Below are 22522 nucleotides of genomic sequence, written 5' to 3' on the forward strand. Positions count from 1 at the left end.
CAGGAGAAAGTTCATTGAGGTCTTAAAGGGACAGACGTGGTCAGCAGCAGTACTCAGGTGGACTCAGACCTTTAACCCTATGAGCCCGTGTGAACCGCAGCTGGAGGTTCCTGTTCTCAGCTGACGAGTGGAACCGGTGAGATCTTCTGTTCAAGGCTCCACGTGTGCAGCCTTCTCAGATACACTTCATCACACATTCATTGTAACCTGTGGTTATTTGAGCTATTGAAATGAGATCAAAATGAATAAATTAGGTTTGGAGAGAATTTCAGTTTTCATGTATTTCTTTGAAATTAAGCAAAACAGCAGTATTTGATGAGCTGGTCTAAACAGTTGACTGTCAATGGGATCAATAACAGATTGATCGTATATTAGCATCCAGAAGCTAAACTATAAAGTAAAGTTTGGAGGGTGGCACAGTATCTTAAGAACCCTGTTCTATATACCAGTACTGCGGTCTCAGGAGGCCCCGCCCACTTTGAGAACATGTTTTCAAGAGCTGCAAAAAACAGACAACCACAAAGGACATTGAATCAAACTAAAGATCAATCATTAAAGAAGTTTATTAAGTTCACGGATGACATCAAAACAGGTGGGTTCACAATGAGATTCTATTAGTCAGCAGCAGAACATCCAGCCAATCAGCAGAGGGCAGGCTGCGATCACCAGCTGCTCAAGTTTCCAAGGTAATCCTCTCATAGACCTGAAGAGAGAATTGTAAATCCTGAACAAGTCCCCTGGAGTCCCTCACAACCCACCAGAGACCCTCTTAGTCCCCCGGAATCCATCAGACACCACCAAAGTCCCTCATGGTACAATGGAGACCACGGGGTCGATCAGACGCCGGTTCACAATTAAAACCAAGTTAAGTCAGATGTTTATTAAACAAATACCCATTCCTGTGGTGGGCTTTCAGTCTGCTGCTATGGTAACCGAGACATGGACCTGGACAGGTTTCAATTATCACATTAACTGGAGTCTAATTTCAGGTCAGCTTGAAGATTCTGATCAATAATCAATAAATTACAAAAACAATCAGGCTGATGTCACTGCAGGAATACTAAAACACAGAATTACTCGACCAGTTAGAACCCCAAAGAACCAGTTAGAGCCAGTCTACAGGTCACCATCCTTTCAGAATAAAGTGCTTCCTACTAAAATAAAAATAAAAGTTTCAGTTTTCTTTATTTCCAAGCAGAAACCTTGGCTCCCTTTGTAGCAGCCATCTTGTTTTAGGATCATCGTCTGAAAATTAATGCCACAGGAAGTGATGTCAGCTGACTGCTGAGAGCATGGGGATCCGGAAATAGTGTCACTGTGGCATCGTAGCACACCAGATCAGTTATCTGTGATGTCACACTTCAAATGAGTTCCCATTCGTCATCAACGTCATCTCCAGTGGGGGGAGGCTCTGAAGGGGGATGTCTACAGGGCGTCTGTGGGAGGAACTTAGTCAGCCGATGGGACAACCCACCCACCAGAGTGACGGCCCACAACTCGTCATCTGAAGTAACTGTTGGAAGAATTTTCACGATATTAGCATTGAGATTTACATGAAGGCACCCAGTATCAGACCAGTATTAGGATGACCAGTGTGACCTCACTACGATCCCAGTATAAACTCAGTCTGACCTGTTAGCCAGTTGGCATTCCCAGGGATCTTCTTCCAGTAGTCTCCAGCAGGGTTTCTGTCTGAGATGCCGTAACGTCGCGCCACTTCTCCATTTAGGCAACGAACCCAGACCGTCTGCGAGCTGAGGACCAGCTGACTCACTGCCAGACCTGAAACACGCCAGACGTGGTGACAGTGGGCGGAGTCAACTTAACATCCCAGTTTTTCATGTGACCATATTTGGAGGAGGGGGCAGTATTTGAGAGATGTGAACTGCGGCACTGTCTGAGGCTGGTGTCCCACCTCCAACTCAGAAAGACCATGTCCCTAATGATCCCAAACTCAAAGCCAACCTGAGGATTCCTCCAGTGGATGGTCAGGGAACCACAGCTTCTTGGTAGCTGTCAGACTGGCGAGCCAATCAGAAATTGGCCACTTGAGGGAAAATGGATAAGCGTGGCCATGAACATGAAGGTGTGATGGTCAGGGGTGTGGTTACTGCAGTAAATTAGATCTGAAGGATTTCCATTGTTACAAGTCTACAATGAGGACACTGAAGCAAATGGACGGGAATGATAATGTCCCAGACCCACAGACCTGCACCTGGATTTGGAGACATATCTTTGCGTGTCCCAACCAGGTTCATATAGACACCTGACAAATGCAAATGTGTCTTCAAGTCACATCACCCCTCATTGACCGTGTCCTGGATGGGTCCCATTTACCTCAGAATTTTTTGTTTTTCTGATTGTGGCATTTCCATCCATATTCTCCATTCGCATTATCGTAATATATCAGCAACAGGTTGAAGGAATTTCAACAATTTTGCAATAAATGCCCACCGGCATTGAAGTATGACCTCAAAAGACTTTGGAGGTCAAAGGTCAAGGGAACCATGACAGGCACAAATAGTGCAGGGTTTTTGGATAAAGTTTTGGTTCAGGACCTCACTGCCTACCTGTCAATGTGCCAGCTGGGTTAATATTCACTGACATCTACTCTACTTTTTAATTCTACTTGAGTAGATTCATAGACCAGACGTTTTACTTCTATTTGAATAAAATTCCATCAAATAACCCTACTTATATTCGAGTAGGATATTTTTGTACTTTCTCTAACCCTGGAAAGGTCCAATAAAATGTTTCTGTTGTAGTGGTAGCTCGCCATGCTTGTTTGCCACACCAACTCGCTTCCTGCGTGTTGTCCAGCATCCTGTGTTGCCCCCTGTTGCTGAGAACACTGAGGTAGTGTACCTGGAACCAGGTCCCAGTCCGTCCCGACAGGCATCTCATCACTAAGTCCCGTCCTGACGAAGACACTCCCTCTGTTGTCCACTGCCCAGAGAAGACGGTCGTTAGGACTCGTCTGAATACTGACCAGCTGGACTCCGATTGGCTGCAGACACACAAGGTCAGTTACCTCTGTGTGTGTGTGTGTGTGTGTGTGTGTGTGTGTGTGTGTGTTTACCTGTACAGGCGGTTCTATGTGGATCCAGGCTGGCAGCATCATACTAGGGTTCAGAGGTTGAGTTCCAACCCGGAAGTAAACGACTCCTCGACTATCCACTGCCCAGACATTCTGACTGCCGCAGCTCACACTGACCAGACGAACACTTCCTGTAACAGTCACATGATGCATCACAGCAGATCAATCTTTGCCAACAGCATCCAAATCACAGGACTCTTCCAGTCTGGCAGGCATTTGTTGAACAGCTTTGGATGAAGCAATAAGCTCGCGAATGTATGTTCTCCTGAGATGGCACCTTGCTTCAACCTGGGAGCCAGCCACCTTCCAAATCAGGTTACCCAGACAACCGGCACATTCAGCCTGACACTCCTGAATAAGTTCTGAAAATGTTGCAGCGGATTTCCAAATAAATATTATTTTGATAAACATACTACATTTAAGTGGTTCCATTCTCACCTGGATATCTTTGCTGCAGTGCTTTGAATTATAGGAATATCAAGGAGGTGGACAGATGCAGACAGGGGTGGGAATCTTGGGATGAGGCTACGATTCAGAGGGCCCCAACTGATGATAAAACAAATGCTTTTTCTGTGTTTGACCCTCAGGAAGACAAGCTGGTGTCCTCAATCAATCAGTCTTGATATATATCTCACCAAATCACAACAGAAGCCTTATCTCAAGGCCCTTTACTCAAAGAGCAGGTCTAGAACCTCCCTCTTTGACTCAGATGGAAGAGACCCAACGTTCCCACTAGAACATCACTCGGTGAAGCTGGCGAGAAAAAACTCCCTTTAACAGGAAGAAACCTCAGGCAGAACCGGGCTCAGAGTGGGCGGCCATCTGCCTCAACTGGTTGGGATTGAGAGGGAGAGGTGAGAGATGGGGGTGGGAATGGAGAGGAGAGTGAGGGGTGGGGGGGTGCAGGGGGATAAGAGGCATGGCGTCAACGAATGGGAATCTCAATAAAAAATAAAGAATGACTCACAGTCCCTCCCTGTATATCAATCACATCTGAGGACCCACCCTTCTCGCCACTCTGCTGTAATGGTTGTCTGTTGTCCATCAGTCTGACTAATGCTGCCCGTTTTTGGTGTAGATCGTGAAGTATCTTTGGGTTAGTATAATTAATATTATCATTGTACAACACACACGCAGCCTTCAGAGAACGTTTTCATGACTGCAGCCTCCCCTGAGTGCATTTTAATGTCACTCACTGCGTTCAAGCACTCTGCTCTCATTTTTCTGGCTATTCCCAGTTGTTTACACAACTTTAAAACCTGCTAACTACTTTAGCTTAGTGCTGATATCTTGTTTGCCCCTCTGCCCTGTTCTCTCTCTCAGTGTCTCTTAGCGCTCTTAGCTATCCCAGCTCCCTAGGCTTTCCCTCGTCAAAGCCTGCTGGAATTTTGTAGCTCACACTTCAGAGAGCACAGAAGGAGACTAAGGTGGGCAAGAGGTGGTAGAGTAACGGGGTCAAAACACCAACACTAATCACATAAACCAGTCAAGACTGTTAGTTGCTGGGTGTGGGAGGAGGATCTGGTGACTTCTGGTGAACGCCACGTCCCTGTCTGTCTGTCAGTCTCTCCTCCTTTCTCTCCCTCTTTATCTCTGTCCCTCTCTTTCCTTCTGTCTCTCTGTCCTCCTCCATTCTCTGTCTTTGTCTCTGTCCTGCTCTCCTGCTCTCTCTCCGTCCCCACTGATCCTGGATCTGCTCCACCTTCCTGCTGGTAAAGGAAGGTTCTGGTGGCTGGTGTTGCAGGATGTGCTGCTGATGGAGAATTGTTGGGAAACACAGAAGTGTAGAATATGGTGTCACCACAGACACAGAGAATGCCATCACGTGCTGTCAGTAATCATCTTGCACCTCCATGAAGCAATGTCATTACACTAAAAAGTAAGGACAAGCATTTAAAGCATATATCCCCTGCAGACATTTAAACTATCGGTCCAAGTCCAACCCCAGGATTCTGGAGCAAACAAGAAGATGTGAGGTCATTTATGCGAGGCACATAATCCACTACAACTGACAATGTGATTGGTGGAACCAGCAGTGTGATTGTGTTTGTGTTTGTGTGTGCGCGCAATGCAGAGTCCTATGTCACATGACACACACACAGCTGTGTGACTTAATCACTTTGACAGGTGTACGTTGCGTAACAGGTTTGTAATTCAGGTCCAGGGTTTCAGAGGTCAACATGGAGACAGTGTGTGTGCGTCAAACTGTAACCCGATTGGACAGTCAGTTCTGTTTTTAGTTCCTCGGCACTTCTCGTTATCAGAGAGCACCTGACTATGCGTTTGTGTCCTGGTTTACAAGCTGATGATGATATTTACATCTACAAGAAGGAAATCTGAAACCATGCCCATCTAAAAGCTTAAACATTGGTTAAACTTCCAGGCTCAAGGAAAATACAAAACCATCCACCCGTCTTCTCCCTCTCCTCCTGTTGAGGGTGGTGGGGGTGGAGCCTATCCCAGCAGCCTTCCCCCTGGACAGGTCACCAGTCCGTGGCAGGGCCAACACATAGAGACAGACAACCATTGGCTCTCCCAGCCACGCCTACGGTCAATTTAGAGTCTGGATTAACCTGGTCCCTCTTGATGTCTTTGGACTGTGGAGGAAGCTGGAGTACCAGAGAGAACCCAGCAGGAACAGGGAGAACATGGAGACTCACCCAGAAAGACCCCGTGCTGCAGCCGGGGCTCCACCCACAACCTTCTTGATGGGGGGCCACAGGGAGGACCACTGCTCCACCGGGCCGCCCTGTATTAAACCAACCCTGGGAATAACTGAACATAAGCTCATGTAGGCTGATGCCATCAGTGAAACCATTTCTCGTCCTTGGACATGACATTGCCATAAATCCTGTTTGACGATGTCTGACGGTTTAGTCCTGGTTGTAACGATAATGACCGAGCTCACCTCTACAAATTCATCAGCAGACGGATCAAGATGCTTTATATTTTTCTTCCAGCTGTTTTCTTTTCTCTTTAGTTCTTCAAGTTAATATCAAGACATTTATTTTTTACAAAAACAGCAGAAGACGTGAAAAATTATCCATGGAAGTTATTTGTGACTTAACCAAACAGATTTCACAACAGGTAACAAATGCTGAGTCCATGACATTCCAGGTCTTCCAACACGGTTTAAGCAATGAATTTAGCATAACTTCTATCTGGTTGTTTTATGTGATGAACAGAACCCTGCTGGACACCTACCAAGCTGACTGAGGTCCAGTGGTGTCCAATGCATACCAGTGGGACAGGATGGAGACAGAGTACGAATACTAACTCGGCCATGTGCGTCCAAACCCCACAGAGCATCCTGACATGCCGACAAGTGAATCAGCTCCACCTGAGCAGGTAAAAAAAAATTTAACGTTATCAGAACACATGGAGAGACCAGTCCAGTCACAACAAGACAGGAGCCTGATGTGTTACCTCTGGAGGCAGAGACACTGAGGAGGGGCGGAGCTCGCCATCCTGATCCCAGATACAGAACAGATCCTTCCTGCTCTGGGCCAACCACAGGAATGTACCTGGGACACAGGTGAGACAAGGGCAACACTTATCACTTGAAGCTGCTGATGTCCAAGTGAGTGAGTCCAGGTGTGTTACCTTCTCTGTGAGGGACAGGTGAACAAGTGATGAAGGTCCACCTGGTGGCAGAGACTGTCCCTCTTGGAACAACATTCTGCCAGAAAGTCCCTGAAGACCAAATCACAAAAAAGCACTCAGAGCCTCAAACTTGATGCTGGAAGCTGGTCTGAACATGTTCTGGTCTGAACTACTGACCCACGAGGCTGCCGCGGGCCAGGTGCAACTGATTACGTCCCGAGGCCACCCAGACACCGCTGGCGTTGGCGCTGACCAGGCTTGGTTGGCACTGTGAGTACTGTGACAGAAAGGCAACCACCCGCTCCACTGGAGCCTTGGTCACCGTGGCAACGCTGTGTGTAGCCTGCAGCAGGGTCTGGAACAAGCTGCCCTGGTCAAAGACTACATAGTCCGAGATACTGATCTGAAAGAGAGAATTAAGAGTCACTCTCCATGCTCGGGCTCACGGCTTCCAGTCAAGTGGTCAGAACCCTACTGCACTTTCAACTAGTTGTTTTAACTTTCGCCAGCATAGAAAAACTCTGACGCTGTTGTGTGTTAGAGAGCATTATTGTGCACCTCGTGATGGAATTCTGCATGTTTAGGTCCACAAACCTTTTTAATATTACACAATCAAATTAAACACATGAGAGTGAGAAAAAACACAAAACGAATGAAATATCAACTCAGTTATATGCTTGAAAATCACTTATTTTATAACAAGGTGTTTTTCTCCATTTTCTTTTCTGGAAATGAGTTTTTGGTAAAAATCCAAAAGCGTCAATAAAATGAATAGAATCATAAGGGATTTATGAAAACGACAATAAAGACATTGCTCTCTTATGGTTACAGTGGTCTAATGTTCCGGTGCAAAACTCAGTTCTGATGCTTGCTGACCTGTGGTGCTGGTTCAACTAGAATTCTTGCCTGGCGGTCGTCTTCCTCAAAATGACCTGATGTCATGCAAGTTAACCTTTGACCCTCTGGATAAAATACGAGATGTTGGACAACCGTGTAGAATTGGTGTTAATTCTAAAGTTGCAGTGAACTTTGACCACAAAGATCTTCAGAGTCCATGTGAATGTTCGTGTATGGCTTTACACACACACACACACACACACACACACACACACACACACACACACACTCTGTCCCCCCCTGTACCTGCCACCAATGGTCATCATGTCCCTGCGGTCTGGAGGAACTGATGCCAGTTCTGAACCAGAGGCTGCCACTGGAATCCAGCGCCCAGGCAGTACCACCGTCACCCAGTGCAACACACATCAAGTCCAGACCCTGAGCCTCACTGTGACATGCGCATGCACGTACGCGCGCGTGCACACACACACACACACACACACACACACACACACACACACACACACACACACACACACACACACACACACACACAGAGTTAGCAGCCTCAGGGGGCATAATGTTCTGGACAAACACAACATTGTTGTTAGGCCAAGAGTGTCAGTGTGTGTGTTTGTGCGTGCGTACCTGACTGTGTCGTACTTCCAGCCGTCTCCCTCGCTGCAGTAGCTGCTCAACCCTTCTCGGTAGAATAAAGCCTTGTGTTCACTCAGAGCCCAGACCACGCCTCCTCTCACACACACCTGGCTGAACACACATGGCGTGTCCACCTTCACTGAGCGCGCACAGGGCCGCTCCACACTCAGACCTGGAGGACACATATACTTGTTACCATGGCAACCACAAATAGCAGAGCAGGTGAGGTCAGAGGTGAAATAAGCACTGATTGCTGCAGTAAAAACAGGGAGATGGCAAGTTTGGAATGTAGCCAAGTGAGAGGTGAACCCTAACATCAGATAGAGCTGCAGCACCAGGGTGCCCCCTGCTGGTCCAACCGGGACCCATCCATCCCTCCATGTTCTCCCTCTTCTTCGTTTAAGGGTGGTGGGGGTGGAGCCTATCCCAGCAGCCTTCCCCCTGGACAGGTCACCAGTCCATGGCAGGGCCAACACATAGAGACAGACAACCATTGGCTCTCCCAGCCACGCCTACGGTCAATTTAGAGTCTGGATTAACCTGGTCCCTCTTGATGTCTTTGGACTGTGGAGGAAGCTGGAGTACCAGAGAGAACCCAGCAGGAACAGGGAGAACATGGAGACTCACCCAGAAAGACCCCGTGCTGCAGCCGGGGCTCCACCCACAACCTTCTTGCTGGGGGGCCACAGTGCTAACCACTGCACCACCCTGCCAATTGGGACCCCGATGTCACAAAACAGGAAATTATGCACTGTCAAGCCTTCATTCTTTTGCTGAACCAACATTTTAATGTTTGAGAAAGATTGTGCTTCCTCCGTCAGACAGTCGTTACCTGTCTGCAGGCACAGGTCTCCATTTGTCCTGATGATCCAGGCCGAATCGTCACTCAGAGCTATGAAGGCCGTCTGGTCCAAGGCTTTGTACCAGTGGCGTTTTCCTTTCACCGTGACTTTGGCACAAGCAAAAGCTGTCATGGTCTTCTGTTCCACCTTCCACAGCAGATGACCTGAAGGAGTTATCAATAGTTGGCATCTAGCTAACACAGTCCCACAAGGAGTGATGTTGGCTGCTAACCTGAAGGTGATAACGCCATCTGGTGGACACTGTCTTCAAAGCGTTGCCACTGGAGGCCAGTTTCAGGCAGAATACTGCAGAATAATCCTCCTTTAAAGTCCAGACACCACACGTACCTGCAACACACGTCACCTGATGGGCTTCATTTATTGCAGAGTCAAATTAAATATTAAAGCAAATATGATTTCCATCGGATCTGTAAAGGATTAGCTCATGCTGCCACTGCATGTAGGGCTTTACCCACTGTACCCATTACAATTGTGTATCTGGATCATTGTAACATTATTCAGTGATAATGCTGCTAACAGCACTGCAACAGAAATAGGTACAACACAGACTCTTTAAAAGTGTTAGCCACCTTTTAGTGTTTACGCTGGTCCGTCAGTCAGCATGGGAAGGACACACTGTCCAATGTTTCTGCACAACTTTCCAAAGTCAAACCAAGGGGCGATTCCCAACGTGTGTGTGTGTGTGTGTGTGTGTGTGTGTGTGTGTGTGTGTGTGTGTGTATTATCTCGGTTTAAATTTCAATCTGTGGTTGTTCATGGATTCTCTTCATCAGGGAAACAAGATCAGCAGCATAAAGACCAGGATTACTAACAAACCTTCAAGTACAGATTGATGAAGACATCACATGAACCACACACCTGTCAGTCACATGACCACTCTCTCTCTCTCTCTCTCTCTTACACACACACACACACACACACACACACACACACACACACACACACACACACACACACACACACACACACACCTGTCAGTCACTTGCAGGCTTAGTATTCCACAGCCTGGTCCAGAGTAGCCCATCCAGCTTTCTGCCAACTGGAATGACAAAAGATAAACGTCAATTAAATCATGCTTTGTCTCACCTGGGAAGATCTGCATTTGTCTCACCTGGACAGGTTTGTTTCTGTCTCTGCCCTGAAGCTCTCGGTCTGTCTCTGTGTCCGTCATCTTCTCCGTCTGACTGCAGCTGTGCACCTCTGCTCTGCAACCAGCAGGGGGCACAGTGTGGCAGTAGATGTCTCCCTCTTCATCACTGGACAGGCTGGGTTTCCTGTCCAGATTGGACACGGTGGAGTAAAACATCTGGTCATCACGGCCAGCAGGGGGCAAATCACCTTCCTGCACACAAACGTTAAACATTTTAATTTATCTTTTCACAGAGCGCCGTTCAATAGTCTGGGTGCATCAGAATCGTAAATTTTGTTTCAGAAGGATCCAGCTGAGTCATGTGTTCTGGAAGTATTTCTGTGGCAGCCAATGAATTGAACTGTTAGCTCCTCTAGCATAGATGCACCGGAGCATCTTCCTGCCAGAAGAGGAGACGATATCGTCCCACAATGCCTTGCTGCATAGACTGGCCCAGAAATGAAGTCAGAACCAGAACCACCATGGTTTCCTCTCCAGCAGCTCCAAGTGGAGCAGAGTTTCCACCGGAGAGTTTACAACTCCAGTTTTAGTTCTGGTGCTCGTGTCCAACAACATCTACTGCTGCTCGCATGGACGTGTGAAGAAGGACTTCAGCAGCCTCTCTGGTCCTGACATAGCATCATCACATCAACAGCCACTGGTAAGCAATCAGTTGTTAGGAGGACGGCAACTGGGTGGCGGCATGTCAGAAGTTTTGATCATCCATAACACCTCCTGTGTAAACGTTCATGCAGACTGATCATCACAGCTGTGCCGTCTCTGTCATGACATCATCACATCTCCAAGGACTGCGTCTGGATGACAGCTGCCTCCAAGAAGATTTAGCTGATGGTTGGGAGCCAACAGCCATCTTCACGAAGCCCTGTAACATTGTAATCTACCAGCCTTTTTTCTTTGAGCAACTGTGTCCCATTGGAGTTGCTGGAGGTTTTGTTCTGCCTTTGATTTGAGGGAGCTGCAGCAGCTGGTTGTTGCCTGGACATTACGTCTCTGTGTCCTGATTACTATTCTCTCATTCACCCTGCTTGGTTAGGCGAACCCAAGATGTTCGGTTACATTGGCAGCTGTTTGTTTTGAACAAGTTGCCATTCGTGTGCATCTGTCAATCAAGTGGCTATTGCTATTAGTTTAGCTTCTTCTTTATAGCTGGTGAAAAACAGTGGGGACTGCCGTGGCAATGCCATCAACTGTAGGATGTTTGACAGCCCCTCTGCTGAAGACCTCACATATCTGACCGACACCACCTGTGAAAGATACGACCACCAAGCCAGACAGCACAGCACAGTGGGGTCAGCTGCAAGAACACACAGGTCCAGGATTACACATTTACGTACCTCCTCTTCCTCATCTGGTCCAATCAGAGGGCTCAGAAACTCATCCTCCTGCTCTTCCATTGGCTGCTGCTCCTGTTCATCATCCTGGTCTGTTTTGTGCATGTAGGAGAATGTGCATTCCAGCAGCAGATCCACATCCGGGGTCTGAGGGACCTCTGCCTCTGGCCCTAGAACAGATGTTTTTCCTGGGACAACATGTGTCTCCAGGCCCTGGAGACACATTGAGCCTGGGAGGAGGCTGAACCTTGGACATGAACACAAGTAAATAAGCGTGGGAAAGTGGTACTATTCCAGTCCACTGATCTTCACCTACTAACCCTGTCTGGATGGAAGACAACACCACCCCCTCGCCATCAATTCCATCTCTGTCTGAAGCTCTGCCACTGGCCTCCTGCTGGCCCCGGTCCTGTTCTAGAAAGTCCTGGTTTAGGAAATCAAGACCCAGTAGGGAGGCTCTGTCGCTCAGAGGAGTTCCACTTCCTCCGTCACTATAGCTGCCATCCTGGACTACAAACATGGAGTCTGAGCAGCTACTCTCAGAGAGACGGCTCCCACTGCTGTAGTCTGGCGAGAAACAGGAGAACAGAAAACATTAGTGACCATCCGCGTGTCCACCTGTATGTCTGTCGCACAGCCCCGCCCTCTCCCTGGAATGCCCTCCATCAGTCCTTCTTGCCTTGATGTCGTCTTTTCTTCTTCTTTACGCGGATAGCTTTCACCACCAGCTCCTGCTGCATCTCGTCTTGTCCCAGGGGCGAGCTGTAGCGCCTCGAGCTTGGCTCATGGGGTGCAGTCACTGGGGCGTTTCCATGGAGACTGTCCCAAGAAGTGACAGAGCTGCTGCGGCTGTGAGAGCAGCTGCTGGAGATGGCAGGTGGCTGAGAGAGTGGCTCTGTTGTCTGGACATTTAAACATGAAACCAGACTCGATTACAGACACATATTCATTCCACTGATGGAGCAGAAAACAGTTTAAACTTCTAAAAGGTGTCTACAAATTTTCAAGTCTGCGTGGTTCCAAACTTTCAACTTGATAGGTCTACAAGTGGTCCACTCAAAGCGTCAGAGAATAAACACGCCAGCTGTCAGTCACCTCTTCCTGCTCCTCGGCCTCCTCCACTTCCTCGATTCCTGCTTTCTGCTCTTCTTCATTTCCCTCCTCACCATGTTTCTCCCTTCCTCCTCCCCCCTCCTTCCCTACACCTTCAATAATGATGGCAATGGTTCTTATTGGCTGAGCCATCTCTACTGATCCAGTAGGTGGGAGGATAGTTGGTGTGGTCAGTGGTGAGGACAGACGGACAGAGAGTTCCGACGCTGAAGGACAGAAAGAAAAAGAACATTTGAAATGAAAGCACAAGTGGTAGTTGTGTAGTACTGTAGTTGCGCAGAAGTAAAAGCAGCTAGAGTTGTTTGCCAGTCCCTCTATCAGCAATTGTATTATGAGCAGGGGGTCATTGTTTGGGTAACAGGGAATGATAGTAGTACTTATATTATTCATTACTAACAGAAAAGGATTATTATTAGTGTCAGTGCCAACAGAAGTAGTATAAAAACTCATAGCAGTGCAAATATAGTTTTCATTTGGTCCAGAATCTGTCCAAAATACATATTTTGGATTCACACAACAGTAGCTGCTGTATTAGTAGTAGTACCAGCACCAGTTGTGGTAGTACTACTTGTAGCATTAGTCTTATTCTTAGTATTAGTAGTAGGAGTAGAAGTAGTACTTACAGTTGGAGGCCTGTCCTTCTGGACTATTGGAGAGACGGATGATGTCTCTATCTCCTTTCAGGACAAAGATCTCATTGTCACAACAGGACAAGGACACAATATCTCCGCTGCTCTCCAACGCTCCGATCAGAACCTGAACACAACCAACATCATACCCTCATCATGTCTAGGCTCATTTGCTGTAAGTGAGAAAACAAGAAACGAAGGGCAAGATGGAGGGCAAGTGGTGAAGACATGGTTGTGTCGTCATTTATGAATGGGTTTGGTTTATATCGTAAGCACATGAGATGAGTCTCACACTAATGGTCAAGAAACGGGAACCCCAGTGAAAGCATAGAAGAAGAGCACTCCTACCAAGTAATTATGGAGTAAAAGACTGATAATTTTTGTAATAAATCTACTCTGAAAATGTTGTCTGAGGAAGTAAATGTATGTAGCACATCAGATGAATGTGTTTTGTACCTCGTTAAGACAGTCCAGGACGTAGACGCTGTACTCGTTCCAGCTGACTATCCAGCCCTCTCTGAGGAAGCAGCTGAGCAGGCCCAGTTGTCTGTCTGGTGGACGGTATGCCCCGACTGGTCCGGGACGAGGAAATACCTCAAACTGAGGGATCTGACAGTGAGACAGGTAGATCAGGAAGACGATTCCTTCAGGCAGATCTGTACTAGGGGTGTGAATCTCAGCACTGAGGACGATTCGATACACATCTCGATGCACTGCCAGCGATACGATACTTTTAACGATTGTAATTTTCTGCCGATACGATTTACCCTCTTCACAATGCGATACGATGCGATAATCATTTAGTTCAAATCAATGCGATACGATATGATGCAATTTGTTGCGATTCAACATGATGCAAATAAGCAAAGAAAAAAAAAGAAATTAAATGAAGTACCCTCTGGCTCAGGCCCTAAAAAAAAATGGAATTCAGTTTGGTACGACAAAAAGGATTTGGCTTTATTCCTTATGGGCACTGGCAGTAAATTCAACAAAAGTGCTGTTTGTCTTTTTTACTATGCACCACTTCATGCAAATTCTTTTTGCCATCTTAAAACAGCAACAACTTTCCTCACACTTTCACATCGTCTATGCAATCACAATAGCAGTGGTTCTCTAACTTTTAAATTTCAAGGACCATCATAATTCTGAGTCTACAAATAGAACCAAATGAACCCATGAGTGTCCTTTGGGTTCCGTTTTGTAGTTACACGGATTAGACAGACCTGCAACTGTGAAGGAATCTGAATCAATAAAATCCTAAAGGATTCCAATCCCAAACCTACATCACACAAGTGCTCTGTCCTAGTCGGGTCATATTACAGTGCACATTATTGAACAACTAATGCACGGCCTAACATGGTGCAAATAAACCATTCAATGGCCATGACACCGTCTGCCAAACTGCTAGAGTTGACTTTCTAACTGGCTACTGAGAATCAGTGATTTGAGTGAGTTCTGCAACAATAAAAGAGAAAAACAATTAAACAATAATTACTGCTGTAAAAGTACAGTACACAGCAACAACAAAACACTCAATGAGCAACCTAAAGTGACTTTTTCAACAGTGCAATCAATGTTTCTCCGGTGTCCGGCGAGGAACTAGACGGGGAAGCGGGGAGGTGGCGGTAGACTTGTCGGTGATGTGGTGTACTCTTTTTAAGTGGGTCTGCATGTTTGTCGTGCTGCCGTTGTACGGCTTCCTAACGCGGCATTCTTTGCGAATGACGGACGTTTTGTCGAGCTTTCCGTCTTTCTTTGCGAATCCGTAGTGTTTCCAAACATACGATTTAAACGTTGCGGGTGCATTAAATATAGAAGCTTCCTCGCTGCTGTTCGCGCGAACGTCCATGCTGTTTTACTAGTAGTGTATTGTTTGTGCCTCACGGCTTCCGTCCATATTCAATACAATACGCGAAATAATGATGGTGCATTCATTGCGCCTGGGGAACAGCAGATGGGGTGAAGTTTAACATGAAGAAAACGGCGCTTGCATCGGTTTTTACCGATACCCGCCAACGCATCGAGATTAATCTAGATTTCACCCATCAATTGCATCATACCCAGTGAATGAGTCGATGCACTTGCATCGCGCACATGCACATCGATGCATCGATTAATATCGATTATTTTCCACACCTTTAATCTGTACCTGACTGATGTTTACATTCTATGGATAAATGAGGCCCAGTGTGACGTCTGTTCTTGAAAGGTGATATTAACATAGAACATACTCACTGATACTGCAAACTCCCAGCAGGAGCAGTACTGCCAGTAGAGGCAGCCATTTCAGTATTGGTATGGCTTGGCAGAGAACAGTTTTACAATGTACCTGAGTAGTGAAGAGTGCTTTCAGCAGTCTGGTGTCCTCCACCTGTCCTCTGATGTCGGACTTCCAGAGGCGAAGTCCAGGTCGAGCAGCGAACACCTGCAGGTCACTTTGTTTACAGAGAGCCGGCAGGAAGCATGCTCCGAATCTGCCACTGCTGCAACCAAACCAAAGTAGCATCATGACAGACGCTGGGGACATTCGGATCGCAGATATACGTGTATGCAGTGAGTTCTGTGTGGTCACCTCTTCCTGGGCTTGGTGCCCAGCTGCTGGACCTCCTGTTTCTGGGTGCAGTAAAGTACAGATCTCTGCAGCGTTGAGACCAGCAGTACCTGATGACTGTACTCCAACTGAACCACACCTGTAGGCTCCTCCAACAGCAGCACAGGTTTACACACACCCTAAACACACACACACACACACACACACACACACACACACACACACACACACACACACACACACACACACACACAGTCAGAAGGACAGTGCTTGCATTTTGTGTGTGCTTCCTGCTGTGCTGTCACCTGATCCAGGTCCAGAGCTGAGAACACCACTCGTCCCTTATCGTCTCCTGAAAACAACTTCATGCCGTTGGTGCTCCAAGCCAGCGAAGTTACCGTCCCTTTATGGAGGCCGACCACATCAAAACGCCTCAACTATCAAAGACAGACAAACAAGCAGAGCTCAGGGCTGACAAACAGCCACAAACCCACATTTGCACACATGTAGAAATACCCTTGGGAGTTCCCCAAAACCACTTTGAGAACCCCAGGGTTAAAAAATTATATTGAATTTAAAACCCCTCTGCCACTTAAGCAACACACCTGTAGATCTTCTCACCTGTTTGTTGCGACCAGGAAGTGGAGACACCAGCTGGAAGATGGCCACACGACCTGATGCTGTTCCCACAGCAACCAAGTCATCAAAACAGCTCAGCAGCTTTACAGCCGTGATCGCATCACACTTTCCCTGAACATACATAGATTCACTTGAACACACCACTGACCACATCACAAAGATTTGATAGAAACTGAGGACAATGGGACAGATACATGCTGATAAAGCACCACAGAAGAAGACCTTCTGACCTCCAGGCTGTACTTATTCATGTGTGCCAGGCGGCGGCAGTACAGGTACAACATGCCAATGCTGCTGCCCACTGCCAGGAAGTCACTGCTGCTGTCCAAAGCCGTCAGGTAGACCACTACAGAGCGGAAACCTCGCTGTACCTACCGGAGACACCACAGCCTTCATCATCATAATCAGCATTCATGTGGGGCTCAGGTACGACAGCAACAGATTAAAAGCAGCCAACTGTAATAACAGAGCTGGCAGCGTCTCTACTTTCTGCCCCTCCCTTTTTTTTTTTCTTATCCTCTCAGCTGGCGTTCCACCTTCAACTGAACCTTTAGCAGACCGAGTTGGAGGGTTCTGTTGTATCAGGTATGTTTTTGACTTGGAAGGAAGTCAATAGCTTTGTACCTTGGCTGGGATGGCATTCAACAGATAGTAGAGCGGGCAGAACTCCCTCAGTACAGACAGCGGGGCTGCCTGGGCTGCCATGTTTCAGAGCCTTCATTGGAAAAATAACCAGAGAAAATAGAGTGTGAGAAATTAAAACGTCACAGTGCTGAGCAGCAGCCAAATAAGAGCGTCTTACAGGACATCAAGAGGGGACCAGGTTAATCCAGACTCTAAATTGACCGTAGGCGTGGCTGGGAGAGCCAATGGTTGTCTGTCTCTATGTGTTGGCCCTGCCATGGACTGGTGACCTGTCCAGGGGGAACGCTGCTGGGATAGGCTCCACCCTCACCACCCTCAAACGAAGAAGAGGGAGAAGATGGAGGGATGGATGTACAAAGACAATAATTTTGTAGCTAAAGGTGATGTTATTTTTTTGGCCACCAGCATGGCCATCTTTGTCTTGACATGTTCAACAGCACCATTTCTTCCTTTGCTGAGCAGGTCCACAAAGCCTGACTGGCCCCAGTGTCCTGCTGGGGCTCTGTCATCACCTAGGTATGTTTATCAGCCCCTGGTGGGCAGAGACACCAAACTGATCCCTGAATACAACAGCATGATGCTTCTGTATAATTGTTGAGAGAAATGTGAGAGAATTCTGAACCCAGGAGAACACTTGGAGCTGGAAATGAACATCTGGACTCCCCTGAAAAGGAGGGTTGGAGGTTTAGGTTCAGGAGGTTTGTCAAGTAAAATATATCTATTTATTCAGAAACAGCCACATCACATTCACACCTGGAAGCTGCTCTGTATAACTCATGTCTGAACCCTCCTCTAACTTTCAGGCCAGTGGGATCAAGGGTGATCAGGCCACTGTGGCAGAGTAATTAATTACCAATACAACCCTACAATCAGGAGGATGTTACTCTCTGAATGCACTCATCACCACAAGCTCCTCAACAACGTGGGACACCAGTGTGTTTGCGTTGCATCGCAGTGGCATAATCCATCTATCCATCCATCTATCCATCCACCCACCCATCCATCCATCCACCCATCCATCTATCCATCCATCTATCTATCCATCCACCCACCCATCCATCCATCCACCCATCCATCTATCCATGCATCTATCCATCCACCCACCCATCCATCTATCCATCCATCCACCCACCCATCCATCCACCCATCCATCCATCCATCCACCCACCCATCTATCCATCCACCCATCCATCTATCCATCCACCCACCCACCCATCCATCCATCCATCCATCCATCCACCCATCCATCTATCCATCCATCCATCCACCCACCCATCCATCCATCCATCCATCCATCCACCCACCCATCTATCCATCCACCCACCCATCCATCCACCAACCCATCCATCCATCTATCCAGGCACCCACCCATCCATCCATCCACCCATCCATCCATCTATCCATCCACCCACCCATCTATCCATCCATCCATCCATCCACCCATCCATCCATCTATCCACCCATCCATCTATCCATCCACCCACCCATCCATTCATCCATCCATCCACCCATCCATCTATCCATGCACCCACCCATCCATTCATCCATCCATCCATCTATCCATCCATCCATCCACCCACCCATCCATCTATCCATGCACCCACCCATCCATCCATCCATCCATCCACCCACCCATCTATCCATCCACCCACCCACCCATCCATCCATCCACCCACCATCTATCCATCCATCCACCCATCTATCCATCCACCCACCCATCCATCCACCAACCCATCCATCCATCTATCCAGGCACCCACCCATCCATCCATCCATCCACCCATCCATCCATCCATCTATCCATCCACCCACCCATCTATCCATCCACCCACCCACCCATCCATCCATCCACCCACCATCTATCCATCCACCCACCCATCCATCCATCCACCAACCCATCCATCCATCTATCCATGCACCCATCCATCCATCCACCCACCATCTATCCATCCACCCACCCATCCATCCATCCACCAACCCATCCATCCATCTATCCATGCACCCACCCATCCATCCATCCACCCACCCATCCATCCATCTATCCACCCATCCATCTATCCATCCACCCACCCATCCATTCATCCATCCATCCACCCATCCATCTATCCATGCACCCACCCATCCATTCATCCATCCATCCATCTATCCATCCATCCATCCACCCACCCATCCATCTATCCATGCACCCACCCATCCATCCATCCATCCATCCACCCACCCATCTATCCATCCACCCACCCACCCATCCATCCATCCACCCACCATCTATCCATCCATCCACCCATCTATCCATCCACCCACCCATCCATCCACCAACCCATCCATCCATCTATCCAGGCACCCACCCATCCATCCATCCATCCACCCATCCATCCATCCATCTATCCATCCACCCACCCATCCATCCATCCACCCATCCATCCATCTATCCATCCACCCACCCATCTATCCATCCATCCATCCATCCACCCATCCATCCATCTATCCATCCATCTATCCACCCATCCATCTATCCATCCACCCACCCATCCATTCATCCATCCATCCATCCACCCATCCATCTATCCATGCACCCACCCATCCATTCATCCATCCATCCATCTATCCACCCATCCATCCATCTATCCATGCACCCACCCATCCATCTATCCATCCACCCACCCATCTATCCATCCACCCACCAATCTATCCATCCACCCACCCACCCATCCATCCATCCACCCACCATCTATCCATCCACCCACCCATCCATCCATCCACCAACCCATCCATCCATCTATCCATGCACCCACCCATCCATCCATCCACCCACCCATCCATCCATCTATCCATCCACCCAACCATCTATCCATCCATCTATCCATCCACCCATCTATCCATCCACCCATCCATCCATCTATCCACCCATCCATCTATCCATCCACCCACCCATCCATTCATCCATCCATCCACCCATCCATCCACCCATCCATCCACCCACCCATCCATCTATCCATGCACCCACCCATCCATCCATCCATCCACCCACCCATCTATCCATCCACCCACCCATCCATCCATCTATCCATGCACCCACCCATCCATCCACCCACCCATCCATCCATCTATCCATCCACCCACCCATCTATCCATCCACCCACCCATCCATCCATCTATCCATCATCCATCCACCCATCCATCTATCCATCCACCCACCCATCCATCAATCATCCATCCACCCATCATCCACCCATCCCTCCATCCATCCCTCCATATTCCCCCTCTCCTCCTGTTCAGGGTGGTGTGGGTGGAGCCTATCCCAGCAGCCTTCCCCCTGGACGGGTCACCAGTCCATGGCAGGGCCAGCACATAGAGACAGCTGGACAACAAAGCATGCTACATGCAGCTAATCCTTCAGCTCCTGCTGAATCCTGCTGCATCAGAGCTGCTTCTAATGAAATACAATGGAACTGGATGGAAAAGACTGACAGCATTTGCTTCCCATTGTCTTTATAATATTGCCTCTGGAACATTCATCGACAGTTTTCATGAGCCTGTTAATCCCAAAATCACGTCACTTCATTATGGAACTATAACCATCAAACGCTTCTTTACATTCAAAGTCAAATTATTCATGTGAGCTAAACCTACGTTAATATCTCTATTTTACAAGACAAACACAACATCAACCCACAATCATAATTTTTAAGTAGATAATATTCAAAGATTGAAAACTGTGGGTTTAACATTACAGGTTTCAAAAGTTCCATCCAAGTGCGAAAGTTTTCCAGCTTCTGCTGCTGATGAATGTCAGCAGACAAAGCAGCTTCCCATCTCCAACGATTCAGAAGGTGACAGACACGTCCCCCTGCTTAACGAGTACCAGGAAGCGAGTGAGCAATGATGTGTTTTTATGTCATTCATCCTGAAAGTTTACAACAATGAGACTTGATGTGCGGTTCGTTAAATGACCATGTTAGTCAGCATAAATTCTGACCCCCTAAACTGATGCATGAAACCGGGGTGGGGGGCAGGTTATAGCAACAGCCCCTCTGAGTGCCTGAGGGTTTACCTCCTGAGATAGGAGCAGCAAGCTTGTGACTGGAGGTTGACCAGTTCAATCCAGGATTGGTGAATATATCTGAGAGCAAAACCTGATTACCACCCAGGTGCCCTTGAGCAAGACTCATAACCATGACAGCTCCAGTGGACCTGCTCTGCAGCCCGGATCCACCGAAAAGAAGCACATTTTTCACCATGAATTTACCAAGTTTGCTGACAAATAAAACAATTTATAACTTATTTTCTGTTTTTAAATTATGTTATAATGCAATGTGAGCAAATTTTGATTAAACTGTAGCGTGAAAAATAAAATATGTACAGTGCCCACCACGTCAGACCTTATCATTCTGCTTTGACTTGTAATATGTTTGATATTTCGGCCTCCACGAGCAGTGGTACCGTAATACCAGGAAGAAATGCGCCTCAGAGATTGAGGCGTGAGCTCACCTGAATGATGACGAACCTCCTAAAACAACACGATGTTGTCATGCAAAACAGCAACACTCAAAAACCACAGGAAAACGTTCTCTTGACGACTTTGCGTTACTGCGTCGTGCTAAGGCTAACAGCTAGCTAGCAAACTCTGACAGGGCAGGCTAACGCCAGACGCAGCACCGGGACAACAGCTGTCACCTACTGCGGCTCGTGCGAAGAGGGCGGATCAGGTCTCGGTCCAGATGTTGGCCCAGGTCTCGGTCCAATGGGTTGTTATGGAAGGGAGAGGAGACATCGCCCTGTCTGGCTGCCTCCTCCGTGACGCTGACCTGCGGTCAACAAACTGCGCCGCCTGCCGGCGGCAGCTCGACATTCACTCCTTCCTTTATTTTTCTTTGTCAGGAATTCCCGTTGCTTCAAATCCAGAGTTAAAACTTACACATGAAGTGCACCACCAATCAATCAATCGGTCTTTCAATCAATGAATCAATCAATACCGCCACTATAAATTGAACTGATTCATGACAGCCAAGACGGCTTCTATTCGTCTGTGGGAAAACCCGGAAGATGGATTCCGGTGTTGACAGTAGATCTGACGTCACGAACTTGTTTTATCCTTCCCAAATTTTGAAAAAAAAAAAAACTCGTTAAGGAAAAAACCTTATTCCTTAACTATGATAATGATCTGTTTGATAGATAATGCTGCCTCCTTTTTATTTATTTTTTATTATTTTCTTATTTATTTTACTTTCTCACCTTCTATCTTCCTGTGAATTGAAATGTGTCATATTTTGTCTTTGCATGACCTCTTGACCTCCTGTCTGCTCACTTGTATACCTTTCATAATATTCTATAATAAAAAAATGACACCGGTATTGAGTGATTATTAAAAATTATAATGTGTCAGTGAGCCCTGTGTATCTTAAGACACA

General features: G+C 47.5%; 1 protein-coding gene across 7 annotated transcripts; it reads right to left on the bottom strand.

Annotated features, from left to right (window-relative positions):
• Positions 1 to 541: 541 nt before the first annotated feature.
• On the bottom strand, positions 542 to 22169 carry tecpr2 (tectonin beta-propeller repeat containing 2). Of its 7 annotated transcripts, XM_086182647.1 has the most exons (28): positions 21793 to 22166; positions 17273 to 17429; positions 17095 to 17185; positions 16701 to 16841; positions 16453 to 16581; positions 16137 to 16268; positions 15853 to 16010; positions 15610 to 15763; positions 13737 to 13889; positions 13275 to 13407; positions 12634 to 12857; positions 12218 to 12440; positions 11859 to 12105; positions 11542 to 11785; positions 10169 to 10399; positions 10029 to 10096; positions 9269 to 9384; positions 9027 to 9200; positions 8186 to 8366; positions 7844 to 7985; positions 6878 to 7103; positions 6701 to 6790; positions 6524 to 6621; positions 6302 to 6437; positions 3080 to 3228; positions 2866 to 3007; positions 1633 to 1782; positions 542 to 1513 (listed from the first exon to the last, which is right to left on the bottom strand). In XM_086182647.1, the coding sequence occupies exons 3-28, from the start codon at positions 17173 to 17175 to the stop codon at positions 1362 to 1364; spliced, it is 4074 nt and encodes a 1357-aa protein (XP_086038773.1). In that variant the 5' UTR covers positions 17176 to 17185; positions 17273 to 17429; positions 21793 to 22166; the 3' UTR covers positions 542 to 1361. The 7 variants fall into 7 exon arrangements, 5 of the variants coding, with proteins under 5 accessions (XP_086038773.1, XP_086038775.1, XP_086038772.1 ...); XM_086182649.1 differs by lacking the exon at positions 17273 to 17429 and having other exon boundaries at positions 15610 to 15760; positions 21793 to 22167; XM_086182646.1 differs by lacking the exon at positions 17273 to 17429.
• Positions 22170 to 22522: the final 353 nt, after the last annotated feature.

This window comes from Aulostomus chinensis, chromosome 17 (assembly GCF_037954235.1).
Source record: "Aulostomus chinensis isolate RoL2024-O1b breed Wild chromosome 17, RoL_Achi_v1.0, whole genome shotgun sequence".
Classification (NCBI taxonomy): Eukaryota; Metazoa; Chordata; class Actinopteri; order Syngnathiformes; family Aulostomidae; genus Aulostomus; species Aulostomus chinensis.

Excerpts from the sequence above, each read along its gene's own strand:
- tecpr2 (XM_086182646.1), bottom strand. The coding sequence starts at position 17,175 with ATGGCAGCCCAGGCAGCCCCGCTGTCTGTACTGAGGGAGTTCTGCCCG. Across the intron at positions 16,582-16,700 it reads TGAATAAGTACAGCCTGGAG|GGAAAGTGTGATGCGATCAC; the intron begins GTCAGAAGGTCT and ends ATGTATGTTCAG. Across the intron at positions 16,269-16,452 it reads TTCCTGGTCGCAACAAACAG|TTGAGGCGTTTTGATGTGGT; the intron begins GTGAGAAGATCT and ends TGTCTTTGATAG.